The sequence below is a fragment of the Chiloscyllium punctatum genome, chromosome 32 (genome assembly GCF_047496795.1).
Source record: "Chiloscyllium punctatum isolate Juve2018m chromosome 32, sChiPun1.3, whole genome shotgun sequence".
In the NCBI taxonomy this organism is placed as follows: domain Eukaryota; kingdom Metazoa; phylum Chordata; class Chondrichthyes; order Orectolobiformes; family Hemiscylliidae; genus Chiloscyllium; species Chiloscyllium punctatum.
In genome coordinates, this window is record NC_092770.1 from 6,208,163 (window position 1) to 6,235,475 (window position 27,313).

Consider the following 27,313-nt stretch of genomic DNA (forward strand, 5'->3'; position numbering starts at 1 on the left):
AATAGGCTGATTGATCACCAAATATCACCTACTCAACCACTAAAGAATGGCTACCTTCTATTCGTAACCCAGTCTTGAATTTAAAGAGAAATGAGGAAATAGCAGGAGGAAACAGACTCTGAGAAAAACCTTCAAAAAGCAGAACTCCAACTTCCGGTCACCGGGAGGAAACGGGTGCGTGGGGCGTGGCGAGCGGAAGTGACGTTGTCAGAGCGGTTAATTACCCGGAGTGAGGATTAGGAGTGAGCGAGTGAGTGAGGGTTGTGTTGCCATGGTAACGGGAGGGGGCGGTGTGGGCCCCGCGCTCCCCGCGCTCCCCGCGCGTGCTGAAGTTCAGCCCTCGCGGTATTCGGGAGTTTGACGGTTGGTCAGGGTCGGCGCTGTCCTGCTGTGTCCCGCCCATAAGGTGTGGAGTTGCGGTGAACGCCATTCGGCTTCCAAGGCTTCATCCGGATTTAAATCATGTCGATGGTTCAGTGCAGTCCCTGGGGACGGGAGGGATGAACTGCCTTACTCCTGGGCCTGTATCGTTAAGTTTTGAGTTGTACAGTCTTGCAATGGCATCAGAGTATCTTACTGTAAGGTACATATCATCTTCTCATAAAACGTCATTTATTTCAATAACAACGGCAGCAGCCTGTCTCTAATGCGGAGTGTTTGTCCGGGGGTGGGGGGTTCACACTCCAGTATAGTGTTGATGCAGTGTCAAGGGTGATAATTTAAAGCAAGATCCTCTCTGCCCTCACAGCTAAAAGCAAACGATCCCATAGCACTATTGTTAAAATAAAGCGAGTCGTTTTGATGCCCTGGACAGTATTTATGACTGGACCGATGTGTCTCTGTCGATATTGCAGTTGTTGTTGATGGTAATGTGTTTTCTATCCACACAGTAAAGTTGCTAAATTTGATGATACGAAGATGGATAAGGTTCTAAAGAGGACATAAGGTGGCTGCAAAAGGATATAATTAGGTTGAGTGAGTGAGCAAACCTGTGACAAATTGAGGATAAATGGAAAAATGTGAAATTGTCCATTTTTGGTGGTGAGACTGTGTATAGGATATAAGCAGCAGGGAAAAAAGTTAAGGTCTGAGTTTTGTGAAACGGAAGGTTCAGCTGAGCATGACTCCGATCAGATAAAAAACATAGTTAACAATAGGATGTGGGTTAACAAGGTGGAAAAGCAGTCATTATGTAGAGCCATTTAACAATATTGGAAGCATTCAGTTATGCAAGATCAGCTAACAAGGGGAAAAATTTTCCATTGTATGAATCAAGTTAACAAGATTAAAAACATTCATTGTATAACAGTGAAGAGCTTGGTCTCTGCTATTGATACTCGTTGATTGTACGGGTCACCCAATTAATGTATGTTTTCTTATCTGAATGCTCCTGAATCTGGGCAGCACGGGGGCACAGTGGTTAGCACTGTTGCCTCACAGTGCCAGAGATCCAGGTTCCTCCCTGTAAAATGACTATAGTTCATTGAGAAACTGCTGTTCCAGAGAAGACTGTGAACTCATGTCTCTGTGCACATGGGCGATCGATCTCTCTCTCTCCAGGGCCCATAATAAAGATGGAGGTAAAACTACATTGTCTCTGAGGGTTTTTCTTTTACTGGTAGGGGAAGGAATGGGACGACAGTGGGAATAATCTAAATTATGCATAATTGGAAAGTTCTCAGGTGCAAAAGGATTTGGTGTTCTCATGACACACAAAGTTGATGTGCAAATATGGAAAGTATTTAGAAAATCTAATAAAATGTTATCACTTACTGTGAAGGGAACTAAATACAAAAGTAAGAAGTTTATGCTTCAGCTATAGAGAGCATTAGTGAGACCACATTTGGAATACTACATAGTACAGTATTGGTCTCTGTTTAAGGAAAAGTAAATACATCAGAAGCAATTCAGAAAAGGTCTACTGGACCAATTCCTAGAATAGGTAATCTGGCTGATGAAATTTTATCCACTGGAGTTTCAGAGGAAGTGGGTGACTTGATTGAACATTTATTTTTGGATTTTTTTTGACAAGATGGATGTAGAAAGGATGTTTCTTGTGGGAAAGTTTAGAACTAAGGATCACTGCTTAAAAATAAGGAGTTATCCAAAAAGAGATGAGAATTGTTTTCTCCGATTTCAGTCTTTGGAGCTCCCTTTCTCTGGGGACAGTGTAAGCAACATTGTTGAATGTTTTTATGGCAGTCGTAGATGGATTCTTGATGAGCAAGTCAGTAGAAAGTTAATGGAAGTTAAGTGGGAAGAATAATCAGATCAGCTATGATTTAACTGGTAGAGCAGGTTTGAGGCCAAATGGCATAGTCCTGTTCTTAATTTGTATAATCATAGTTGCTAGGACTATCCTTGCACTCCTTCTTGAGGAAAGTGTGGCGTCTGCCACTCAAATACGATTTGCACATCTTTAAAAGCTTGATAAATGAAAACAAGCCCTTTCATTATCTCCACTCTGACATCCTTTGGTTCCTGCGCTACAAATCATCTGGATGAGGCTTTAGATCTACCCTATCCATTGCTAGCTTTTTTGGCACCTTTCAACTTTCAGACTATCTATTGTCTCCATTTCTACCAGTACTTTATCAGACTGCTCTTCTTTAGTAAACACAATACAAAGTACTCTTTAAGTATTCTGGTCTACACTGTACTAAGTATATATCACTGTTTTTGACTGTAATGGCACTCAATCCATCTCTTACTACACTTACAACTTCCTGCACCTTTTTTGATCACATTTTATGTTAACTGTCTTTTTATGCCCATGCTATGCTTGCAAATTTATTTTCCACTTCCTTTCCCTTCTAAACTTAATGTATTTGACCTGGTTTTCATTTGAAGAATTCACCTGACATCTATCATGCCCACTCTTTTTTTGTTTCACTCTTCCACCTCCAACGTATGTACCCTTTATATCCTTCCTTAAATATGGAAACCAGAATTCTACGCCATATTCCAGCTGTGATTTCACCAACACTGCAATTGTAACAAGACTGGATTATATTTGTAAAGGGATTGGAGTACAATGAAAGTCACCATGCTCTTTGTCTTTCTACTTGCTTACTGCACCTGCATGCTAACTTTGAGTTCCTTGTACAAAAGCACCCAAGTCTCTTAACGCTTACTCCTAATTTCCCAACACTGATTTTAACTGTTAGTCAGCTGCTTCCTTTGATCAACAGAAATGTGATTGAGGCTCAGCTTTCCAAGTCGGCTGAGTCTGCCTGCTGTTGCTTTCGGACAGAGACAAAAAGACCCTGCAAATTCTGGAATCCAAAATAGACAGGCAGGAGGTTGCCTGGCTTGCTGTGTTCTTCCAGTCTCCTGCCTGTCTATGTTGATTCCAGACAGACAGGTTGCAAGGTTTGTCAGCTCTGCTAATAAGTGAAAATTGATCCTTGAGTTTTCTTTTGCAAACATTTGTCCCATTTCCTCCCGAGCTTTTGCCTTCTGATCCTGGTATTATTTATGTTTGTTTTGCTTTTGTAAAACTGATTCAAATATTTATTTTTTAATAAATGAAGGAAAATGAATAAATCATTGACTCCACAATCCTACATCCGCCACCTGAAGCAGAGGCTCATCCAAGAACTATCAGACATGCTGGATCCACAAGATGGTTGGAAGAAACTAGCAGTAAGCATAAAAAAGTCTACAGGAGAACTAAGATACAGCCAGTTACATATAAGGTAGGTAAGATTGTTGAAGGGATGCCATTAATTGAAGATAGTACATGATGCTGAGGAAGATCCCAGTAAACACCAAATAAGTTGACCTTTGGCGCACATTCACTGCTAATTTGAAGCCAGTGTTAATTTCTAGCCAATTACCATAGCAAAATCTGGAAAAGTCAAATAGTTAACCACTTTTCAGGTTGATACAAAAGATCACATGGTCAAACACAATTACTCTACATTTTAAGTCGATCTGTGTGGAGTTCTTTCACACCTTTGGAGCAGGTTGAACATGAATCCAGGCCTCCTTGCTCAAGAGTTCAGGACACTACCACTGTGACATTACTCAAATGTTCTAAAGATAGTAATTTGTACCTATGAAACGTTGGCTTAAGAGTCCAGCTTTAAGAAATTGCTTTTAATTACAGCAAAACATCCAATCTACACCCTGCAATATTAATTGCAGATACGGATGAAGTTTATTCTCGAAGTTGTTTTACACTATCATGCATGGAACTGATCAAATGCAGAAGGTATCAGATTGAAAAGCAACTAAGCATTTAATTCACTTACGAGGCTGGCTTTTATGCCTCCAACCCTCCCACGCTGGTATTGAGATGAGAGGTGTGGGAGTGGGTAGCTCGTAAAATCTATGCCATGGCACCAATGTCAAAACTTGCACCCCCTACCTGCTACAGTTTTATCAGAAGTATGTGGGCACTGAGAGGCCAGTCTGCTTGTGAGTGAGTTGAGACTGTTGACTGCCCACAAGGGCCTCTCCCAGCTGCCACCAGTATTTAATCAAATGAGGAGAGACCCCTGCCAAGCCTGGTAGCTTTCACTACATGTGTGATGGTAGGAAAGGGGGAGTTTTCCCCAAATATACCTTTTAACGCCAGTTACATGGCCCCTTACCATGCAGTCCCAGCAATGGTAACCACTGCTAGCAGTGCTACTGCAACCAGAGAGTAGTTGGCCAATAGATTGCCCTTCAGCTCTCAGAGGCAGGACGTTCTCTCTACAGCGGTGTGGAAGTCTTGCCTTAAACCAATAATGGCCTGGTGACCCTAAATGTACACAAGGCGGACTTTGACACCTTCATATCTACTTGGCCATACTGTGTTGGTGTGCAAGGATTCCAAAATGTTAATCCAGCAGTTATAGGTGTTTTTAAAATATATCTTTTAAAAGTTGCTTAGAAGGCACTTCAAAATGGATGTGTCCTCTGCTTTATCTGCAATGGCAGGAGGCAGCTCCTTCCACACTGATACCAGAACCAAAGGGACCATTGATTTGATTTATTGTCACATGTATTTATTATAAATACAGTGAAAACATTGTTTAGTGTCCCCATGTATGGCGCCATGTTAAAACAGAGAAAATAAACCAAAACACAGCATAATGTTCCCCATCCAGATGGAGAGCTTGCCTATTGCCTTTAATTAACTGTTGACTATAGAGACTTTTATTCAGCTTATTGAAGAGCATCAGGACACACTATAGCCATAGAGATGTACAGCATGGAAACAGACTCTTTGGTCCAACCTGTCCATGCCGACAAGATATCCTCATCCAATCTAGTCCCACCTGCCAGCACCCAGCCCAATATCCCTTACCTAGGAATCAACCTGTTCAGAGATGTTATTGCATACTCTGGAGTAGATGGGATATGAACCCAGGCCTCTCTGGTCTGGGGCAGGGACACTACCACTGCACCAAAAGAGGGGCCCCTTGAATGTTAAGTATATTCATTAGACATTAATCCGCCAATTTATGGAAAGTCAGTGCTGGGTGACTACTAATGATATTGCACAATTAGGATACATCTCTTTGGTTCTGATATCTGGGTGCCAACTCAAAAATCTGTCCACGGTTTCTTGCTGAGGCAGCATTAGTTTTAATGTGGACTTTGGCCAAACAGTTTTACATGGAACCAAACAATTTTTGTGTTCAGGAGATTTGAAGGATTGATTCCTAAGGGCAGGAGCCCTACTGCAGAGCTTCTGTTTGACTGGGGAACAACCAATGCCACAGTCAATGACTTTGTGGAAATCTTGATCCAAAATAATTTTCTAGCTGCAGCTAGCTTGGTACTTCCAGGTAAGGAATTTTTTTTTAGTTTACTGTATACTTGACTCGAATATTAATGTAAGCATTTGTTAAAAGTTGTCTGTTGTGCTTTGAAAAATGCAAAGCATTGAAACATCCTATGTAGTAGCATTTCCAGCAGCGCATGCATTCTTACTTTTGCTTTTTCTTCTGAGTTGTGTATTATAAATATTTCAAGTATTCTTTTCAAAATAACATCATGATAAAGAATTAAATAAGCCTTTTCATTCAGTCCTTTTTGTCTAATGAGTAGATCTCCCATGAAGTTACGGTTAAAGATGATTAAATAAAGTCAAACAGCATTTATTGCAGGAGATTAGTGATATTTCTGGGCTTAATTTTATGATAAATGTCAGCAATTGCAAAAAAACTGTGTAAAGCCACTTTCATGATTATTAAAAGTATATTCACCTAGATATTTTTGATTAACCTTTTTAAAAGGTAATGATGTTTCGTATAGATAAGATGTAATTTGTAAGAAATTTGTGTAGCAGTGTTAGGAAGTTGGAGAATTGGTGGAGATGACATTTGAAGGATGGGCCTGGAGCTTGCAAGAAGTAATCAGAGTGCAATTCCACACCCCCAAAAACCCCAGTAGTGGTAAGAAAGGCAAATAATTTGGTGAGCTAGGCTTGGTGAGATACTTGCATTTGCTTATCTCATCTGTTACATGCTTTGTCATCTTGCCAGCAATTAAAGCCCTTAAGTCAATTACCAGCCCCAATGTTCCAAGTGCCACCAGACAATTACCTGCCATCTTGGCGGATAAGAAAATTGACTGGACACCCCGCCTGCTAGGTTAGGGAAGGAGGACTCTCCATTTTCACCAATCTGGAACCAGTCAGGTTAGCAATTTGGTGAAAGAAAGTTGCCATTAAAGTTACACCTTGTCTCTAACCCCCAACTGTCCTACCCTCATGACCTCCACTCTGCAAGATTCCAAAATAAACCACCTACCTTCTCACTATTGGATCTCAAGGGGTGCAATTCTTCACTAACTCAGTTAGCAAGAATAATAGAGTCATAGAGATGTACAGCATGGAAACAGACCCTTTGGTCCAACCCGTCCATGCCGACCAGATATCCCAACCCAATCTAGTCCCACCTGCCAGCACCTGGCCCATATCCCTCCAAACCCTTCCTATTCATATATCCATCCAAATGCCTCTTAAATGTTGCAATTGTATCAGCCTCCACCACATCCTCTGGCAGCTCATTCCATACATGTACCACCCTCTGCGTGAAAAGGTTGCCCCTGAGGTCTCTTTTATATCTTTCCCCTCTCACTCTAAACCTATGCCCTCTAGTTCTGGACTCCCCAACCTCAGGGAGAAGACTTTGTCTATTTATCCTATCCATGCCCCCTCAGCCTCCGACACTCCAGGGAAAACAGACCCAGCCTGTTCCCTATGGCTCAGATCCTCCAACTCCCGCAACATCCTTGTAAATCTTTTCTGAACCCTTTCAAGTTTCACAACATTTTTCCAAAAGAAAGGAGACCAGAATTGCATGCAATATTCCAACAGTGGCCTAACCAATGTCCTGTACAGCCGCAACATGACCTCCCAACTCTTGTACTCAATACTCTGACCAATAAAGGAAAGCATACCAAATGCCTTCTTCACTATCCTGTCTACCTGCGACTCCACTTTCAAGGAGCTATGAACCTGCACTCCAAGGTCTTTTTGTTCAGCAACACTCCCTAGGACCTTACATTAAGTGTATAAGTCCTGCTAAGATTTGCTTTCCCAAAATGCAGCACCTTGCATTTATCTGGCAGGCATGATATGTTACCTGGGAGAGTGTCTAATCAAATGTTTTCAGATATTTTACGGAGAGGTCAGACTTATACAATCAGTCCTGGTATGTTGGTTGTGTCATAGTCATACAGCACAGAAATAGACCCTTCAGTGTAACTCATCTGCGCCAACTAGACACTCCAATTTGAGCTCGTCTCATTTGCCAGCATTTTGCCCATTTCCCTCTAAATACTTCCTATTCATATACCCATCCAGATGACTTTTAAATACTGTAGCTTAACCTGCCTCCATCTCTTCCTCTGGCAACTTGTTCCATACATGCACCACCCTCTCCGTGAGTGTGGCCATTTTAGTGGGAGGAGCAGATAAGTTGCCTTGGATAAAAGTGCAGTAGCAGATGTTGGCTCAACACGGTGAAGAAGATGCGGGCAGGATCAGACAAGCGTAGAACTATTTTATTGATGCTGCTGGAAGGACATGAAGCTATGTAAGCACAGGGACATTAAGAACCAATCTGGGAGGAATCAAACAGAAGTAGAATTAAGCCTGACGAGAAGAAATAAGAAACATTTGACAAAAAATAACATGATGAAATCATTTTACAGCTTAAAGATAGTCAAGAAGACTTGTTGGAGATTTTTATGTTTAGAAAGAAAATTATGGGTTCAGTAATAGTGTCAGTTCTACAATGTACACTACTTTATCTTCCACACATTCCTGAGTTTAGAAACTCATCCACATCAACCTCTTGAATTTAAATTATTTAAAGTGACAGTTTAAAAATAATTTAATAAAGTTGTTGCAATGTTTTATTGTGTAAGAGATGGTGATGATGAAAATTTCTCATTAACTCTTAAGGGCAGCATAATTGCCATTTCTTAGCTCTCAATTTACTTCTCTGTCCTTTTACTTTTATTAGATATTTTACGCAATTTACTTAGCTTCCCAACTTTTTTAGTCTTCTGGCTAAAACTGTACCTTCTGGCTCAGTTAATCCCTGCTTCTATGTCAAGACATGCAAGTTGTTCATGTTCTCAGAATGAACGTTCAACACTCCACACTTTACATCTCCTTGTATTGGGGTAGAACCAGATTACATCTGCAATTGTAAGTACATATACTCAGAAGGACATTTTGAGATTTCATAGCTAATGGACAGAAAATCTAACTTATTTACCATTTGAAGATACAAGTTTAATTTAACATGCCAAATATAAATGAAAAAGAGTGGTCTTGGTGATTTACCAAAGCATATGTGTCTTGTGCTAATGGTAAATGTTGAACTTCATAAATCTGATATGCATGTTACATGTTTAAGTTTGCAGTTTATTACACTTGATTTATGAGTCCTGCTGCTTGGAACATTTTATCGTGCTATCGCACAATCTCCAATTATAGTTTTCTGACTTAGCCATTTTCATCTGAATTGCTAGTCATGTTCTTCTTTAACCACATTAGCTCTGGCTGAGTTGGTAGATCTCTCACCAGAATAGAACACTCTGGTATCAAGTTACACTCCTGAAACTTGAGCACCAAAGTCTAGGTTGCACTCCTGTGTAGAGCTCAAAACAAAGCTGTAATGTTGCAGGATGACAAGTTAAAGCAACATTCTGTCTGTTCTCTCAGGTGAATATAAAAGATTCCTTGGGAGATAACTCTGATGACCTGACCAATATTTATCACTCAATCAACATTGTGAGAAACAATTTATCTAGTCATTTATGCTGTTTGTGTTTGTTTTGCACAAGGTCTGTGTAACTTGTTTTCTACACTACAGCACAGAAAGCATTTCGAATGTACTTAATTGACTGCAAGGCATTTTATGATGTCCTGAGGTGATGAGCTGTATAAATAAAATAATTTTCAGTTCTTTCCAGTAAATTATTCTTATGCATCAACCACTGAAAATATGATAAGTCCAATTTGCTAACCCAAGATTCTGAAGGTATTGACATTGTCAGCTATTCCCACCAGTAGAACAGTATATCCAATCCAAAAGAAGAATGCCTTGATATATCATAGCTTCAGATTAGCAGATTGCAGGTGAGATTGTCATGTTACCGTGCCAACTAGTTAGAGCAGAGATCCATGCTAAATCATCATTTGGTTTCAAGATCTGACAGAGAAAGAACATTCAAGCCCTGCAAGTGTGGCTGAGCCTGTGAGAAATTTGTGCGTTGGTGATTGGAGAGAAAGTGAAGTTGCTACAAAGTGAAAACCATGGCACAAAGCAAAAAGCAGACATTGCTAAAGAGTCAGAGAATCCACCATCAAGTTTGTCAATGTTTTGAAGTACAAGGCAAACAAGCAAGCATTCTCTCCAGCAAGAAAGAGGATGAGAATGGTTCCCTAGCATTGAAGAAGCTGTTAATGTGGTTCAAGAGAACTATGCCATCTCTGGTAATTCTGCAAGAGGGGGAAGCTGCCCTAGCATAGAGGCTGGGCCACAAGGAGTTCACCTGCTGTGATGGATGGCTGGACTGATTCACGACATTTTTCAACTCTGGTACTCCAGCATCTGCAGTCCTCACTTTCTCCTAGTTGATCTTAACCTACTGCGAATCCTCTTGCAAGGATGCCTACCTTGAAGAAGCTCTCCTCCTCCCTCTACAAGGATCTCAAGTGAGTCCCTCTCTCACTGCACCCCTCAGGTCATCTCCTCTGCCCTGAAACAGACTCGCTACTACAGCCACATCTCTTTCCACAGCACCTGCCTACGGAACCGACTGACCCCGCATGGACTCCGGACTACATTCGGACCAACACAATTTGGACCCAACCAGGACAACCAGTACCTGCAATAAATCCGAAGCCTCCAGCAACAGACCTCCCTCTGGATCCTCATTTCCACTCTCGCAGCCATGCACCATCACCTACACTCCCTGCAGTTAGCCCTTCCCCAGCTCAGGACAACACTCTCCCAGACCTGCAAAGGACCTCTGCTGTTCTTCATCCTCAGAAAAATTCATACACGGAACAAACACTCTTTCCTAGCCATTATCAAACATCAAAGAAAGTAAGTACAAAAAACTTTCACGTACTCACCCTCACACTCCGGATTCCTCGACCGTTCCTGAACCTTCTCGCGACCTCCGGAGCCGCTCGGGTGCCATTGCCCATGCGGTCGTTGCAGCCAGCACTGCCGCAGTGAACGATGATGTCACTTCCGTCCCCACCGCCGCACGGATAACACCCACCACCGACCATGCAGCCTCCGTGATCGCCGCCCAGACAACCGCCTCCACGATCATCAGGAAGACCATAGTTGTTTTAACTATCCTTATGTCTATTTCTAAAGGGGAAGAGGGATTTATTTAGCAGAACATAATACCATGACCTAAAGGTTTTATTTAGTGCTTTTTTAAACTATGATTTATGATTTTACTTAACAGATAAAGTACCATTGACTACACCATCTGCTTCATTACCTGAAAAAAATGATACCCGTATCTGTGACTCTGCCTATAAGCCAATTCTACAGGTCTCTAATAACGAACACACCCGCCTCTATCCAGACAGCAGCACTGAGAAAGAAACTGCCTTAATGGTAAACAGTTCAACACCACCATGTTCATCTTATGACAGTTCAGAAATAAGTAAGTCAGTTGTTTTGCAGCATTGCATGTATGATATATGAACAATGTGCTTAAAGATTTCAAAATAAATTTTAATTGTCATGCTGAAGAATTTGCAGAACTTGAAATGGAGTGCCCAAAACCAAGAATTAATAAGATTACTCTGTTCAAAATGGGATATGTAACATCACTATCATTAACTTGTACCCAATGCATATGCTGGTACAATTAATTGTCCATTTCATACCCACAGATACCAAGCAATCTGCTTCATAGCCATTGACTTGTAACATTCTTTTCTGGTGTGACATCAATAATAAAAGTTGCAGTGCTTATCTTAGGAGTATTTTGCCAGTCAGATATTTATCCTCTTAATGTTCTACTCGATTCTAACATTCCTTGAATTAGAAACTTGGTGGTATATTTTGACATCCAGTAAAATTCAGTCTCATTATTCTCATGGACAAGGATTTAACCGGAGTAGCATTTTAGAACTAAAACACTACTCAGGTTAATTCCTTGTCCATAGAGATCGTTTCTGTTCAACCTATTAACAATAATTTTGAAACAATTTTGCCACTGACAAGTTAGAGGTATTACTGCTGAAATTCTGGCAGCAGAAGTAAAGAAAATTGTAGCCAGCATTTTATATTTGCAAACTGGACTGTTGCTGTCCTATGAAAATGAAAATCTCATGTGATGATGTTGTGTTGTGAACCTGTACTATGGTAGTGAACAGGTGCCAAAATTGGCAGCTATTTAAAACAAAATTATTAACGTGCTGTGAGCTTGATAACAATCAATTCAGCAGAAAATTGAACTGGCCACATAATAATGTGGTTGGTAAGGGTTCTTGGCACAGTGGTAGATTCCATACCTCTGAGCCAGGAGACCTGGGTTCAAGTCTCACCTGCTCCAGAAATATGTACGGTAACATCTCTGAATAGTTTTTTTAAGGAAAGAGAAACATAATTTATTTGGTTTGGTAAGGTAGGCAAGAATAGGAATACCACTTTAACTGCGATGAAAAGAAAGAAGGAACAGAATGAGTATCATGATGAATAAGGGACACCTCCACTCTCATTCGTGTCTCTTTGTTTGGTTTCCAAAACCCACTCCTTCCAAGCCTGCATAAGTGTCCAATTGCTCACTAACCATCAATGTTTCTTGCAGACCCAGCCATGCCTGTTACTGAGTTCTAACACTGCTGGAGCTGCTAACCAGTCTAGTTTGCTCGAAGATCAAAGGCAGAACCTTTTTTGTTCTACTTCTGTGAGATGGCCTTTTTTTTCAGTCAACTGGTTCACAGCCAATTGATGATAGGGGATGGGAAGTGACTATAAAATTCACTCGAGTTTTACAACAATATTTAATGGCTCCAAACTCAAGTCATTTTATACATTCTGTAAATACTTTTTCTATTATGTCTCAATATTTAAAATGACCAATTATGTGTAAGTAATCCTGTTCTTTGAGTGTTAAGATGAATATCAAAATTAATATGAAACATTTCTATGTAAAGGCTGATATCGCTTAATGTTAAAATGTGGTGAAATTCAGGAAACAAAATATTAATTAGATTTTAAAAATTTGGGAACTATCATTTTGGTAGTTTACTAATGTTCTGAATTTCTCTTTCAGATCTTCACAATTTCAACTATTATGAGTTAATGCAGAGGACTGGTAACTTTGATGAGCGTCCAGTATCGGACGGTGGCAGTAAGATTGGTGAGGGGGGGTTTGGAATTGTCTACAGAGGCTACATAAATAACAGAATGGTGGCTGTGAAAAAATTGACAGCAGTGAGTATTAATTTCTAATGTATAATTGAGCTGCAAGCACATTTTTTTATTTTGCCTCATTTTATTTTTTATGAAACTAAGTTATAGATTGATTAAGTTTTTTGCTGATCAATAATTCAAGAAAAATATTATGAATTGTACCAGAAATCTGTACAATTACTATGTGTGTATTTAAGGTGATTGAGAAAAGAACGAGAAATAACATGAGGAATACCTTTTCTAACAATGACTGATTAGATTCAGGAATGTATTATCTGAGAATGTGTTGGAAGCAGATTCAATTTTGGCTTTCAGACAGGAAATGGGTAATTTTCAGAAGAGTAGACTGAAATTACTGGCCTACAGGGAAAAGATGAAAGAGTGGGACCAGCTGAGTTGCCTTTACAGAGAACTAACATGGATACAACAGACTAAACAGCTGCCACCAATGATGCAATAATTATTCTATGGGGCTAAATTTTAAAGTGCATCATGCCACCAACCCTCACCCCGCCCACCACCACCACAACCAGTACCCCATATACCTTGTCTAAAACATCTGTAAACCAACGGCCCATTAAAAAGCCCTGTGGCCATTATATGCTCAATGAGTTGTTAATTATCTAAAAACAAGACTACGTTTTCATTCTTTGAAGGGATATAGGTGTCATAGAATGTACAGCACAGAAACAGACTTTTCAGTCCAACTCGTCCATGCCAACCAGATATCCCAACCCAATCTAGTCCCACCTGCCAGCACCCAGCCCATATCCCTCCAAACCCTTCCTATTCATTTACCCATTCAGATGCCTTTTAAATGTTGCAATTGTACTAGCCTCCACCACTTCCTCTGGCAGCTCATTCCATACACGTACCACCCATCACTAACAAGGTTGGCAATTATTTTTCACCCATAATTTGCTTGAGAAAGTGAAGGTGAACAACTTGTTTGAATTTTTGCAGTCAGTCCATAGGGAAAGGTAGATTCACAGTGCTCAGAAGGGGATGTTCAAACACTGAACGAATTCATAAGTCCAGTGTACTTGGGACAAAAATTTAGTACACAAAGGAAAATCATCAAAAACTATCTTCCATGATACAAGAAGTACAGAGGAACCTTGATTATCTGGCATCTGATTATCCAAATATTGGATTACCCGGCAAGATCCCGATGCTTGGCTAAACTGTTATCCAGCATTTGATTATCCAGAATTCAATTAATCGAACAACATACTTCCCGCCCATATCCTTCGGATAATCGAGGTTCCTCTGTATTTCAAATGGTCTTACAAATATCAGAAATAAAGATTCAACCATTTAACCTCAACAGTATATCTCCATCTCTTCTCTGTTCTTTCTATATATCCTCCGTGCTATCTGTCTCCTCTCTCCTCTCCTTTGCTTTCTTCACCCCCAACCTACCTTCAAAGATGCTGGCAGACGGCTGTAAAATCTTTTTTTTGATTCTGATTATTATTGCATGTCACTTTGCCTCAATTGTGAATGGTCCTACCTCTGTATCATTGTCCTGAGTTCAAATTCCACTCCTTAATCCATGTAGGTCAGTACTTAAATCTAGTTCTAGGGAGTGGTGTCAGCCATTCTGTCTTTTGGATAAGACACTTAAAAGTAAATTCTTACATTTCTTAAAAGATTCTCTACCAGGAAACTCTAAAGAATCTCTGAAATTAGATCAAGGCCATTCAGGAATAAAATAGGGAAGCATGTTTTCATTCAAAGGTTGTGAAGTTGTGCATTTTTCTCCCTTGCATAAATGCTGTTGCTTTCAAATGATGTTTGCAAGACTGAGATGGACAGATTTTAATTAGGTATGCTTGTCAAAGAATGTGGAGCAAAACTGGAATCGAGTCGAAGTACAGATCAGGTACGATAAATTTGTGGGGTTGAAGGGCTGACAGGTCTTGTTCTGTGCAAAGAAGAGTAGGAAGTTTTTCACAGTCGTCAACTGATCATGTATCACTTGAGTAACTAGTGTTTCTGAGTCCTGTTTGATTCATTTAAGGATTGGAACGTTTACATCTGATCGAGCATGTTATGACAGTCCAGAAAGCATTACAAAACTCTTTTAAAATCATGAGATTTTTCAGTATATGTGCAAAAAGGAGTTGCCATGTGATTATGTGGTGCATTCATTGATCAGTATTTCTCCCTCAGTCACCCTCTCTATATGAGTTTGTAAATATTGCAAGTTGTATCAATTTTTAGTGTGGTGTTGTGCTTTAACTTGACCTAAAAAGGTTCAGAGACTAGGCAGTTAAATAGGAAATGCAGTGGTAATGTGAAGATGTTAATTAGGTTTTTATTTTAAATATTAGATTATGACAGTGCTTCCTTTACATCTTTCCTTTCAAGTTCTTATATAGATTTCAGTACTTGATTATAATGTTCAGAGCATAGAATTTACAGAACCAATTTTAAATTGTTGGACTTGATTTGTCTATTGCTGCTTTGCCACATAGAACCACAGTTAGAATTCAGATCACCTCTGCTTTAGAACACTAAAGCTAGGAGTAGGTCTGGGCACTTCAGTCTGCTTGGCCATGGAATACGATCATGGTTGATTTCACCTTGGCCTCAACTCTCCTGCCCATTCCCACAATCCTTCAACCCATTAAGTAAAAATATGTCTAACTCCTCCTTAAACTTACTGTACATCCTAGCATCCATCTCAGTCTGGATTAGTGAATTCTATAGATTCATAACCCTTTTCTGTTTTAAATCTGCTACCCATTATCCTAAAACTAAGACTTCTCATTCCAGATTGCCCCACAAGAAGAAACATCCTCTCTCGAAGTCAACTTTGTCAATCCCCTTAAGCATCTAGTATACCTCAATTATAATTCCTGTCATTCTTCTAAACCCTGTAGAGTGTAGGCTGAGAAGAAACTGCTCAGTCTGTCTTCATAACACAAACCCCTCATCTCTGGAATCAAGCTAGTAAGTCTCCTGTGAACTGACTCCAGAGCAACTACAGTGCAACAAGTAAAACTGCACAAAATTTCACTAATGTCTTGTACAGTCGCACCAACATTTCCTTACTTTTATACTCTATCTCTTTAGCAATAAATGCTAAAATTCTCTTTGCCTTCCTTATCACCTGCTGTTCCTGTGTATTAGTTTTCTGTGATTCAAGCACCCAGATCCCTCTGCACCAAAGCACTCTGACATTTCTCTCCATTTAGGTAATTTCTAATCTTCTGACCAAAATGGATAACCTTATACTTCATTGATTCCAGGTGCTGATTTTGGCCCATTCACCTGACCCATCTATATCCATTTGTAAATTTCTTATTTCTTCATTGCAGTCCACTTTCCCACCTATTTTAGTGTCATCTTCAAATTTGACTACAGTTTTATCCTTGTATCCCAAGTTATTAGTCAGCATTGTAAATAGTTGACTGAACCCTGTGCTACATCTTGCCAACCAGATAAAGACCCACTTATCCCAATATTCTGCTTTCCATTAGTTAGCCAATCCTCTATCCAAACTAATAAATTATCTCTGACCATAAATATACTTTCTATTACATTATTTATAAACAACAATAAAAAGCATTTATATTGGGCCCGTAAGTTTCGTACAGCAATTCACATAATGCAGCACCAAGCAACTTTTATTATTAAATGACGTGTATTTTAGTCACTGATTATAAAACTCAGCATTTAATTTTATTGTTTAGGCACTGGATCAGCATAATGTCAGCATGGGGGAGCTGAGACTTCAGTTCAGTCAAGAAATTAAAACTTTGGCTAAGTATGTCAAGTTTTTAGAAATAGTTTACACCAATAATTCTCAAAGAATACTGTTTAATCTAATGATAGCCATAATGTGACATATTTATAGATTAAAGCATGAAAACCTGGTTGAGTTACTTGGCTTTTCCAATGATGGAGAACACCCTTGCCTGGTATATGCTTATATGCCTAATGGGTCACTGCTAGACAGATTGGCATGTCTGGTAAGTACAATTGTACTTGGTAACAGTCAAAATGTGGTTATATTTATTTTGAAGAGCCTGTTTAACAGTAAACTATAATATTCTTTTCAGTATTAAACTGATTCATTCCAAAATCCTTTCAGAATAACACAGCTCCACTTTCTTGGAATAAAAGATGCAATATTGCTGGAGATACAGCCAATGGACTAAAATATTTACATGACAATAATCATATCCATCGTGATGTTAAAAGGTAAAGAACATAAATATGTTTACTGTTTCATTGCACTTCATATTTTGTTCTCAGGATATTTAATTTGATTATTGCTGAGAATAAAACTTGCATTCATCAGGACATTTCACAAGAAATACTAAACTAAAGGCAGAATAACAATGATACTACTGATTACTCGATATCATTAGAAGTATTTCTGTGGAGAATGCAGCAGTTAATGATAGACAGTTAACAGCCAGTCTTTTTAAAATTTTAAACCAGTCAGGTTGACTTAGCCAAAAATATGTTCTTCCCATCACACAAATAAATAATGTAGTACAGTAGCACCTTGACTTACGAACTTAATCCGTTAAGGGACCCGGTTCGCGAACCAAAAAGTTCGCGAACTGAATCAATTTTTCCCATTGTTCGGATAGCGTAAGAATGCTTGATCGGCTGTTCACAGCGCACGTGCCAAAGACGAACTGAATGAGATCACGCGGGGCCCGAGAGCTTTTGCATTCAACAAGCGCATAGCAAAGCAGAACAATGAAACCAAGTGGTCGCACACAGGCTTTTTGCATTCGTATCTTGAATTCCGTACGTACATTGAAGCAAACTTTTACATACTGTTCGTAAACCAATTTGTATGTGAACAGGGTCGTTCGTATATCGAGGCGCTACTGTATATGAATTTCAGTGCCAATGTGATGCTAGGTGAGTATATTGTCCAACCCAAAGACTGACTGATCATTTCAAACAGAATGACCCCATCACTGTTAACAAGTAAAGTGCTAACTATACATAACCAGCCCACGCTTGCAAAACTCTCAACAGTGTCCAACATTAGATGTGATTCCATTATTCAACAGCATATGCTATATAAACCTGAGTCTAAAAAGATTTATGCTGATGACCAATTTAGGATTGCGTAATAGGGCATGTTTGCATATCCTGGAAACTACAAATTAATGAGGTCATAGATTCGTTCACTGAGCTGGTGTGTTTTTCTGCAGACGTTTCATTGCTTCATGAGGTGACATAGTGTGGGTCTTCAATAAAGTGTTGGTGGTCTATCCTGCCTGCTATTTGTGTCTCTGCTTTTTTGATACTTCCAGTTCTGTATTGGAGTGGTTTGTATATGGGGTCCAGTTTAATGTGTTTATTGAGTCAGTTATGGTTGGAGAGCCAGGCCTCCAAGAACTCTCTTGCATCAGAAATACGCGAGAAAATTCTTTGAGGCCAGGCACTCCAACTGTAACTCACTCAATGAACACATAAATACCAGGTGTGATAGACCACCAACATTTTATCGAAGATGCACTGATAATGTCACCTAGTGAAGCAACAAAGCGTCTGCAGAAATACACACCAGCTCGGTAAATGAATCTACGACTTCATCCACCATCTGAGCTATGAATCTTTTCAAAAATTCTAAACTTCATATTAATACACAGGACCATATACTTTGCAGACAGGAAGAACATGTACATTCACTGTATCTGTGTGAATACAGCAAAATAAGCATAATTTTTTCATTCATTTCTCAGAAAAATACATTGATGGGATTCAACATGCTTTGTTTAAAATGTAAACAACATTGGCAGATAACTGTCAGTTATCATTAACTGATGTATTCTCCATGGCAACACTTCTGTCTATAGTCAAAAACCACTTGCCAACAAATCTGCACTCTCCATTTGTATAGTATAAATGTTGTTCTCCCTTTGGGTATTTCTTGCAATTTGTCCTGAAAAATGTAAGATGAAAAGCTCTGACAAAAATCAGTCTTTTTTGCAGCAATATTCAAGTTCTGTACTGCAAAATTAATTTTTTGATAATTCTAATTCTTACAGTTGTCCATAAAACGAAAGTCAAATAAATTATTGATTATTAGAACCCCTGCATTATAATGGATTCTTTCACACACCTAGTTCACACTGTACAAAATAGTGCGAGGAAACATAATTTTAACAATATTTAATTAATATTTAATTTTCAGCATTGAAGTTTCCATTTCATAGTTCTTTCTGAGGCACAGTACTTAATATAATATAATGAGCACAGAATATGAATTTTAGTAACCCTAAGAAGCTGATATAATATGCATATTTGCCATGACTTCAACATGCCCTTGCATATAGATTTTTGCTCCTTAAAGATTGTATGCTGGTCATTTTGTTTTTCAGTGCAAACATCTTGTTGGATGCTCTATTTGTTCCTAAGATTTCAGACTTCGGACTTAGTCGAGCATCATCACGTTTAACACAAACAATGTTAACTGAGACAATTGTCGGCACAACTGCATACATGGCTCCAGAGGCAATGCGTGGGGAGATTACTCCAAAGTCGGATGTTTTTAGCTTTGGCATTGTAAGTAATAGTGATATTTCTCCTGAGGTTCAACAAGTCAAATTTTTTCCACTTAGTAAAACCGTTTGAGTGTATATCTCAGAAAACTAAAGTTACTTATAAGCTTCAAATGTGTATGAAAGGATTTTCCCTTGCCCTTCGCTGAAAACGAGCAGCATGTTCTTGACTTTTTTCTGAGAGCTATTGGCAGGCGTTTGGGGTGGTCTTGACTCTCAACCCTGGAATCTGGGCTGGAGTCCATCCTAAACACCTCTGGAATAAGTCAGGGAAACCCACACATTCTGTGTGTGTTAATTTTATATTCACTAAATAGTGACAAAAGCACAAAGTAAAAATGAAGTTTTAGAGCCGTGATCAGTGTAAGTTACAACAAAATGACAGGGGGGTGCCAGTAGCATGGTAATAATGTCACTGAACTAATCATCCAGAATCCCAGACTAACATTCTGCAGACATGGGTTCAAATCCCACCAGGGCAGATGGTGAACTTTGAATTCAAGATTGATAAATAAGTTAGCCTGATAAATAAGTTAACCACTGTTCATTGTCATTTTAAAAAAAACCCATCTAGTTCATAAATGTCCTTTAAAGAAGGAAATCTGTCATCCTTACCTGATATAAGTGATGAAAAATGTGTTGCTGGAAAAGTGCAGCAGGTCAGGCAGCATCCAAGGAGCAGGAGAAATGACGTTTCGGGCATAAGCCCTTCTTCAGGAAGGGCTGCTCCTTGGATGCTGCCTAACCTGCTGCGATTTTCCAGCAACACATTTTTCAGCTCTGATCTCCAGCATCTGTTGTCCTTACTTTCTCCTAATACTAGTGATGCCTCTCAGTAGTGTGGTTGACTCTTAACTACTCTCTGGGCAATTAGGGATGGGCAATAGCTGCTGTCCTAGTCAGTAACACCTATATCCCATGAAAGAATAGAGAAAACAACCAAACAGATTGTAGTGAATTATACTGCATATTCCATATTGCACTTAACCCAATTATCAACAACATCCTTTTCCACTTCTTTCATCTTTTGTTACTGGGTCACTGTTATTTTCAACCACACCCATCTGATCATACAACGAACAATCCAAGCACTTGTTTCTTTTCCCACTGTTGTATTGTTACCTCTGGAGTCCTCCAAAGATCAACTCTTAGCCCTGTTGTCTTCCTTATCTACAACTGCCCTTTTGCCACATTGTTTACACACATAGGCTTTCATATACACTCATGAGCTCTGAGCCTCAATCATCTTAAGACTGTTAGACATCCAGTCTTAGTAGTCTGTAATTTGTTCCAATTGAACATTGAGAAGTCTGAAACTATTATATTCTGCCTTTCTACAAATTCAGTGCCCCTGTCATTTTGACCATAGCCTCAGGCTGACCCAGATTATTTGCAGTTTTACGGCATTGTTTGACCTTGAGCTAAAGTTCCAATTCTGTTTACTCATCATGAATAAAAACTCAGAAAATCTGCTGCTTTTGCTCCTGTTTTCACCTTCCTGCTCCAAAAATCCTCAACTGTTTTGTTGTCTCCACATTTTACTAGTTCACTGCTGTCTTGCCATCTCCTCACTGTTGGGAATCACAACTTTAACTGCCTCAGGTCATATGAGTAGGAGTAGGCAATTCAGCTTCTCAACCCCACTCTGCTGTTTTGAATCATTAGCTTGCCATCCATCTTGCAATTTTTCTAGTTTGTCCCTCCATTGTTTGATGCTTTTAAACAGAAATCTTTCAGACTCTGTCTTGAACTTACTTAATAACTGAAAATCCACATTGCTTTGAGGTGAAGAAGTTCTAAGTCATCTCATTCCTAAATGGTTTACCTTGTTTGTATACACAATGGCCAGAGGAAATATCTTTACTGTATCTACTCTGTCTATCCCTTTAAGAATTTTGTAAGTTTCTGAGACCACCTCTCATTATGATTGTGGTTGTAGGAGGTCAGCCATCTGAGCTGTGATGCTCCTCACTTGCCTGGATGAGCATCTCCAACAACATTAAGGAGCTTGAATTCCGAAGTCAGCAGTCTATGCAAATAGCTTCCAGTAGGCTCCAGGAAATATTCACTTATTTCTTATAACTGGGAAAGCTTTCCTCAAAACATTCAGCAAATCTTGAACTGGAGGATAACTAGAAAGCAACCAATTCAAACTATGGTTTTTCTACATTTTCATCATTTGGCTGGCCAGCACTGTTCCATCATTGATTGATCAATTCAACATCCAATAGCTGCCAGTTCTTGAGCATAACATATCCTAGTGTTGAAGTGTCTGCTGTAGTCTTAAAACAATTACTAACCTGTAATTAACTTGCCAGGTCAGTTCCCATAAGAAAATGTCAGTTTGCTCTTTTTTTCCAAAAAAAATCAAGCTGCTGTTAAAGTTTACTTTTCAAATTCAGCTCCAGACCAAAATGAAATATCATAATAATGAATGCCTCAACACATGTTCTTGCCCACTCCCTCAGCCTAGTTAAATCACTTTGAAACCTGTTTGCATCCTTTTCACAACTTGTGTACCCACCAGGTTTTGTATCCTTTGGAAATTTGGAAGTTTACAATCGGTCCCCACATCCAAATCATTTATGTAGATTGTGAACAGCTAGGGGTCTAAGTACTTATCCCTGTAGTTGTCCACTGGTCAATCCTGTCAATCTGAGAATGACCCATTTATTTCTATTCTCTGCTTTCTGCCAGTTCCCATTCCTCATTCTGTGCTATTACTTTCAATTCAATATGCTTTAGTTTTTGTTTATTAACCTGTGTATGACTTTATGGAAAGCTCTCTGAAAATTCAAGTACATCGCATCCACTGGTTCTCCCTTATTGACCGTTAGTAACAACCTCAACAAAACTATAGCTTTATCACATATGACTTTCCATTCCTAAACCCATGTTGACTCTGCCAAGTCAAGCAATTGTTTTCTACATATCCAGTAATCACATGCTTTATAACAGATCTTAGTATTTTCCCTGGTCTTGTTATCAGGCTAACAGGTCTGTAATACCGCATTTTCTGTCTCTTTAAACAATGGGGTTACATTTGCAATGTTGCAGTTTGAAGGCCCTACTGCAGAATTAGAATTTTAGAAGATGATAACCATTGTATCACCATCTGTCGTCATCTCTTTCAATACGTGGTAATGAGATCCTGAGATTTTTAATTTTTCAGCCCAGTTAATTTTTTCCAAAGCTAATTTTTTAATTAATATTATTTCTTTCAGTTCCTCAATGTCACTGGATACTTAGATCTTAATAGTGTCAGCCTTGTTTTGTCCTACTCTTTGAAGAAAGACACAGTACTTATTTAACTTCTGTCATTTCTCTATTTCTTTTCATAAATTGTCCTGTCACTGCCTCTATTGGGACCACATATGTCCTTATGAATCTTTTCCTTTTTTTAAAAACATACCTACAGAAGCTTTTACAATTCATTTTATGTTTCTTACTGTTTTACATTTCTATTCTGCACTCTTTCGTTATCAATTTCTCTTTTGTTGAATTCTAAAATTTTCCCAGAAGTCAGGTTTACAATTCTTTTAGCAACTTTATGACCTTTTTTCTTTGTTTTAATACTGTCTGAAAGGAATGTATGTCTTTTGAAAACCAAGCATTAATTCTGACTATAGACTCCTCGTTTTGAGTAAGGGTGTTTCATAATTTCCCATGAATACACTGATCCTGTTCCTTATTATTGGTACTATCCTATCTTCTTTTTCCTTTTTGCCTAAACCACATAAATGTAAATATTCTTTTGTTTTAATTTCCCAGTCTTTAATCCATGTTTTGGAACTCCTTCTGTTAACCCTTTCTTGTCTCAATCTCTTGCTTGAAGTACACATTTAAAATCCAACTTCTTAGACACTGCTGCTCCATTTTGTTGATTACTCTTCTGAGAAAACAGTTTTGCCAATGACCTCCTTCGGGATTTCTTTGTAGTCAGGCACCCTGTCTGATTGAGGGACTTGGCATCAGGAAGAGGTAGAAGTGGTTGATGAAGGCTGCCACCAATAACCCCCACTTGCCAGGGACTGCAGTTTCAGGCTAAATGTGTTGGACATCATCCTCCCCAGTGGAATTGCAGATTCACTGACTGGTATTGCAAGCTGTTGTAGTTTTAAAACATTCAAGATAACTTGTGAAAAATATGAGTAACTGTTCTATTCCTCTTGTTGCACCATAGGTCTTGTTAGAATTAATAACAGGACTTCCACCTGTTGATGAATCGCGTGAACCACAATTACTGGTAATGCAACATTTTCATATATACATTTGTAGAAATGACCTGGGTATCAATGCAACTTGATACAATTGATGTCCAGCTGGGGAAGATTTAAAAAGTTTCAATCCTCCCTCCCAACTCCTGCTTTGTCTCTCCCCCTTCAGTCTAAGATATCAGATTCAACAACAAAAGAACACTGACAAATCTAAGGATTTAGATACACTGATCAACCATTGAATTCTTTAATCAATGAAATACAATGTTTATAAGTATCAAATTTGATTTCCTTACTGAGGTCTTTAGAATTCCAGTAAATAATTATAGGTGCAATCTGATTTTTTTACTTTACCGTTAATCCTCAAGTTTGATATCAAAGAAGAAATTGAAGATGAAGAAATGTCTATCGAGGATTACATTGATAAAAAGATGCAGGATCAGGACTCTGTGACAATTGAGAAAATGTATTTAACTGCAAGTCAGTGTTTAAATGAAAAGAAGAATAAGAGACCAGATATTAAAAAGGTTTGTACTTTGTTATATTTATTCCATTTACAATTATATAAATATTTTTTAAAATATTGCATTAAAAGCAGTTATGTTGTTTACAGGTATACGATTCATTGCAAGAGATATCTTCAGTTGCTTCATAATGAGAGGAAGTCTGGAGCCTCTGTTACAAGTCACATCAAACGTTATTGAGAATATAATACAAAGTTTGGATTTCTGATAGCCACATTATTCTGGTTGGTGTTGTTTGAGTATGAGATGAGGAATCTCAAATTAGACATAGGTGTCATCTTTGTAAACTCCAGCAAATAGAGGCTTAAACTGCTTAATCTCTCCTTTATATGACAAGCCTTTCATCTCTGGAATTAATTCTCAGAATTGTTTCTCCCCCCTTTATGTTTTAGTACCTTTTGGAAGTTTTCTAAGAGATCTACAGTGAAGACAGGCACAATGTATCTATTAAATTCCCTTAAATTTCCAGATAACCATCAGTAGGTTTAGTAACTCTCTTCCATTTAAGTACATGTAAAATCTTAACATTTGTTTATATATTACAGGCTAGCTTTTTCCTCATACTCTTTTTAAGCCTATTCTTTGCTGTTTCTTAAAACTTGACCAATCTTCTGATTGTTACAAATTTGTACAGTTTTTCTTTAGATTGATGTAATCCTTAACTTCTTCATTTAGCCACAGATGATGTCTCTTGCCTTCTCACTGGAATAAATCTTCACTGAATGTTCTTAAAATCTCCTTAAATCTCCACTGCCATATCTTTTAATCTATTTTCCCAGTTCAGTTCTGCCTTCATAGATACTTCTTAATCAACCTGTTCAGACATGTAATAAGTGTAGTGCAGGTGGGACTTGAAAACAGGCCTTTTTGCTGAATTTACATAAACTGTATCCACTAAATCCCTCTTGAAATTCAGTCAATTTAAATAAAACTAAGGAGTGAACATAAGGTAAAGGCAGATAAATAGAATTAAGCTACAAATGAACCATTGTTTAACAGAATTATAGAATAGGCTCAAGAGGCTGAATTGCTTGCACTTTTGTATATATTGGGAATATTTCTGTAACCCTTATGTAAAATCTAAAACATGTCAACTAACTGGGTCCCAGCTCAAAAGTAAAATACTGTAGATACTGTAAACCTGAAATATTTACAGTTTTTTGTATGATCAGTTCCACAGCAGCTCTGAAGTGGTGGTGCTATTCCCAAGCATTTTTAAAGTCTATTTTCTTATAGGCAGTCAAGATTGTAAATTTGGAAGTGCAGTCAAAGGTATTTTGGCAAGTTACTGCAATGCACCTTGATTTGGATACACTGTCAGTGGTGAGATGAATGAATATTTAACATGGCAGGTTGGGTGTCAGTCAAACTTTTCTTTAAACTGTGTTGATCTTGACTGTTATTGACTCGCTCATTCAAGAAAGTGAAGATGTATTCCATCACACTTTGATTGTGCCTTATAGATGAGTAACAGACTGTGGTGAGTCAGGAGATGAATTACTTTATGGAGAATTTCCAACCCTTGACTGCTGTTGTAACCACTTTTTTTTTAAACAGCTGGTTCAGTTAAGTATCTGGTCAATGGTAACTTCCAGACTAGTGTCAGTGAAAAGTCTTTGTACTTGCATTAATGCTCCTCTTGGGCTGACATTTTAGACTGCCAATTTAAGTATTTTTAGTCAGTGTACACAAGCTTGATTCTCTCCTTTACATGAGTCAATTCTAGTTGTCTGTTTATCATCTATAAGATTGCGATTCTATTTTGATTCTGATAATTACTTTTAAACTTCACAGATGCTCTTGGTCTGTAAACAGTACTTATACCACTTTGTTACAATTTTGGCAGAGATTGAGAGTTCAGTTGTGTGGCCAAAGCAAAAATGCAGTTTTCACAGTAATTTCTTCTCTCGTATAAACTGAGATTTTTACCCTTTCACACAACGTAAATGAGGCATGGATGATAACCTGGTTATTGCATTATCTTTGCACTATGTGTGTTCTTCTATCCATTTAAAGAAGAAATGTCAGAGCATATTACTGGAATTAAAACTAATAGGCAAGTTTGTTTACAATTCAAGATAATTACAAAGGGAAACAGCAAATTAGTAGTAGCAATGTACTAAAATTGTGTTTTTGTAATGCGAAGTGTACTTTTTTTTCTATGTTGTAATACTACCTCACTGAACTGCTAAGAAATTAAAATGAAGTTGATATAGTGATCATTGCATGATAAACCCATTCATTACCCATTGATTTTAATGCTTCTTCTGGGGCTATTGCCAAACGTATTTAAACCACTTGAGCATAAATACTATTTTGATAGACTACTGTACAACTTTCTAGAAAAGAAATGACTGGTCAGTACTTTTCTAATAGAAATACGACTTCTCTTAGACTCAACTGTTGGTGCTGATGTTATATTTGCAACTGCCCTACATACTAACTTCCCTGATGAATTATTAAGTATAATATTTTCATGACTATTGTATTTTAGAATGTAGCCATTTGCAAGCCTAGATAATGATTTAATCTGTACATTGGCTCATTATGAGCCATTAATAAATTTCTAAGTATAATTTAGAATTTGCTATCTGTAAAAACATTTATAACAGTCAGAATTGAGATGTTAACAAGTGAAATATTTGTCATTCACATGTTAGATTTAAGATTGCACATGTGGCAGATTATTTGCAATGTAAAGTGCAACAAAATCTTTATAAAGCCATGATGGTCATGTATATGTGCTTCCATTTATTTTGTAATACAAAACTGAGAATATATTTGATCTATGAAAAATTCTTTGAATTAAAATCATAAAATCAATTTCTACACCAATTTGTTTCTTTAACGGTTAAGAAATAACATTGATCATATTTAACCCACTACTATATTTCACTGCAAATAAATGTTAAGTCAAAGTGTAATTTTTATCCCATAGCAATCCTAATCATACATCTATTGTAAAGATTTCAATTGTGGTTAATAATACTCATTTTCCAACAAGAGAATTTTCATCAAGTACTGCATAAAATATTGAACAACCAATGCTTAAATTGTGTAATCAGCAAGCTCTTAGATTGTGCAGGATGCTACTTAAAAATTGAGAAAAGCGAAGACATGCA

At 38.2% G+C, this 27,313-nt stretch overlaps 1 protein-coding gene across 3 annotated transcripts; it reads left to right on the forward strand.

The window, feature by feature from the left end:
* Positions 1 to 153: 153 nt before the first annotated feature.
* LOC140457847 (interleukin-1 receptor-associated kinase 4-like) lies at positions 154 to 27,014 on the forward strand. Of its 3 annotated transcripts, none has more exons than XM_072551540.1 (12): positions 154 to 250; positions 3,534 to 3,698; positions 5,638 to 5,783; positions 10,945 to 11,148; positions 12,769 to 12,929; positions 16,610 to 16,683; positions 16,774 to 16,888; positions 17,011 to 17,120; positions 19,271 to 19,454; positions 23,634 to 23,696; positions 24,036 to 24,194; positions 24,281 to 27,014. In XM_072551540.1, exons 2-12 carry the CDS (start codon positions 3,538 to 3,540, stop codon positions 24,320 to 24,322), a joined length of 1,419 nt encoding a protein of 472 aa, XP_072407641.1. In that variant the 5' UTR covers positions 154 to 250; positions 3,534 to 3,537; the 3' UTR covers positions 24,323 to 27,014. The 3 variants fall into 3 exon arrangements, with proteins under 3 accessions (XP_072407641.1, XP_072407640.1, XP_072407642.1); XM_072551539.1 differs by lacking the exon at positions 154 to 250 and adding an exon at positions 271 to 583; XM_072551541.1 differs by lacking the exons at positions 154 to 250; positions 3,534 to 3,698; positions 5,638 to 5,783 and adding an exon at positions 5,963 to 8,659.
* Positions 27,015 to 27,313: the final 299 nt, after the last annotated feature.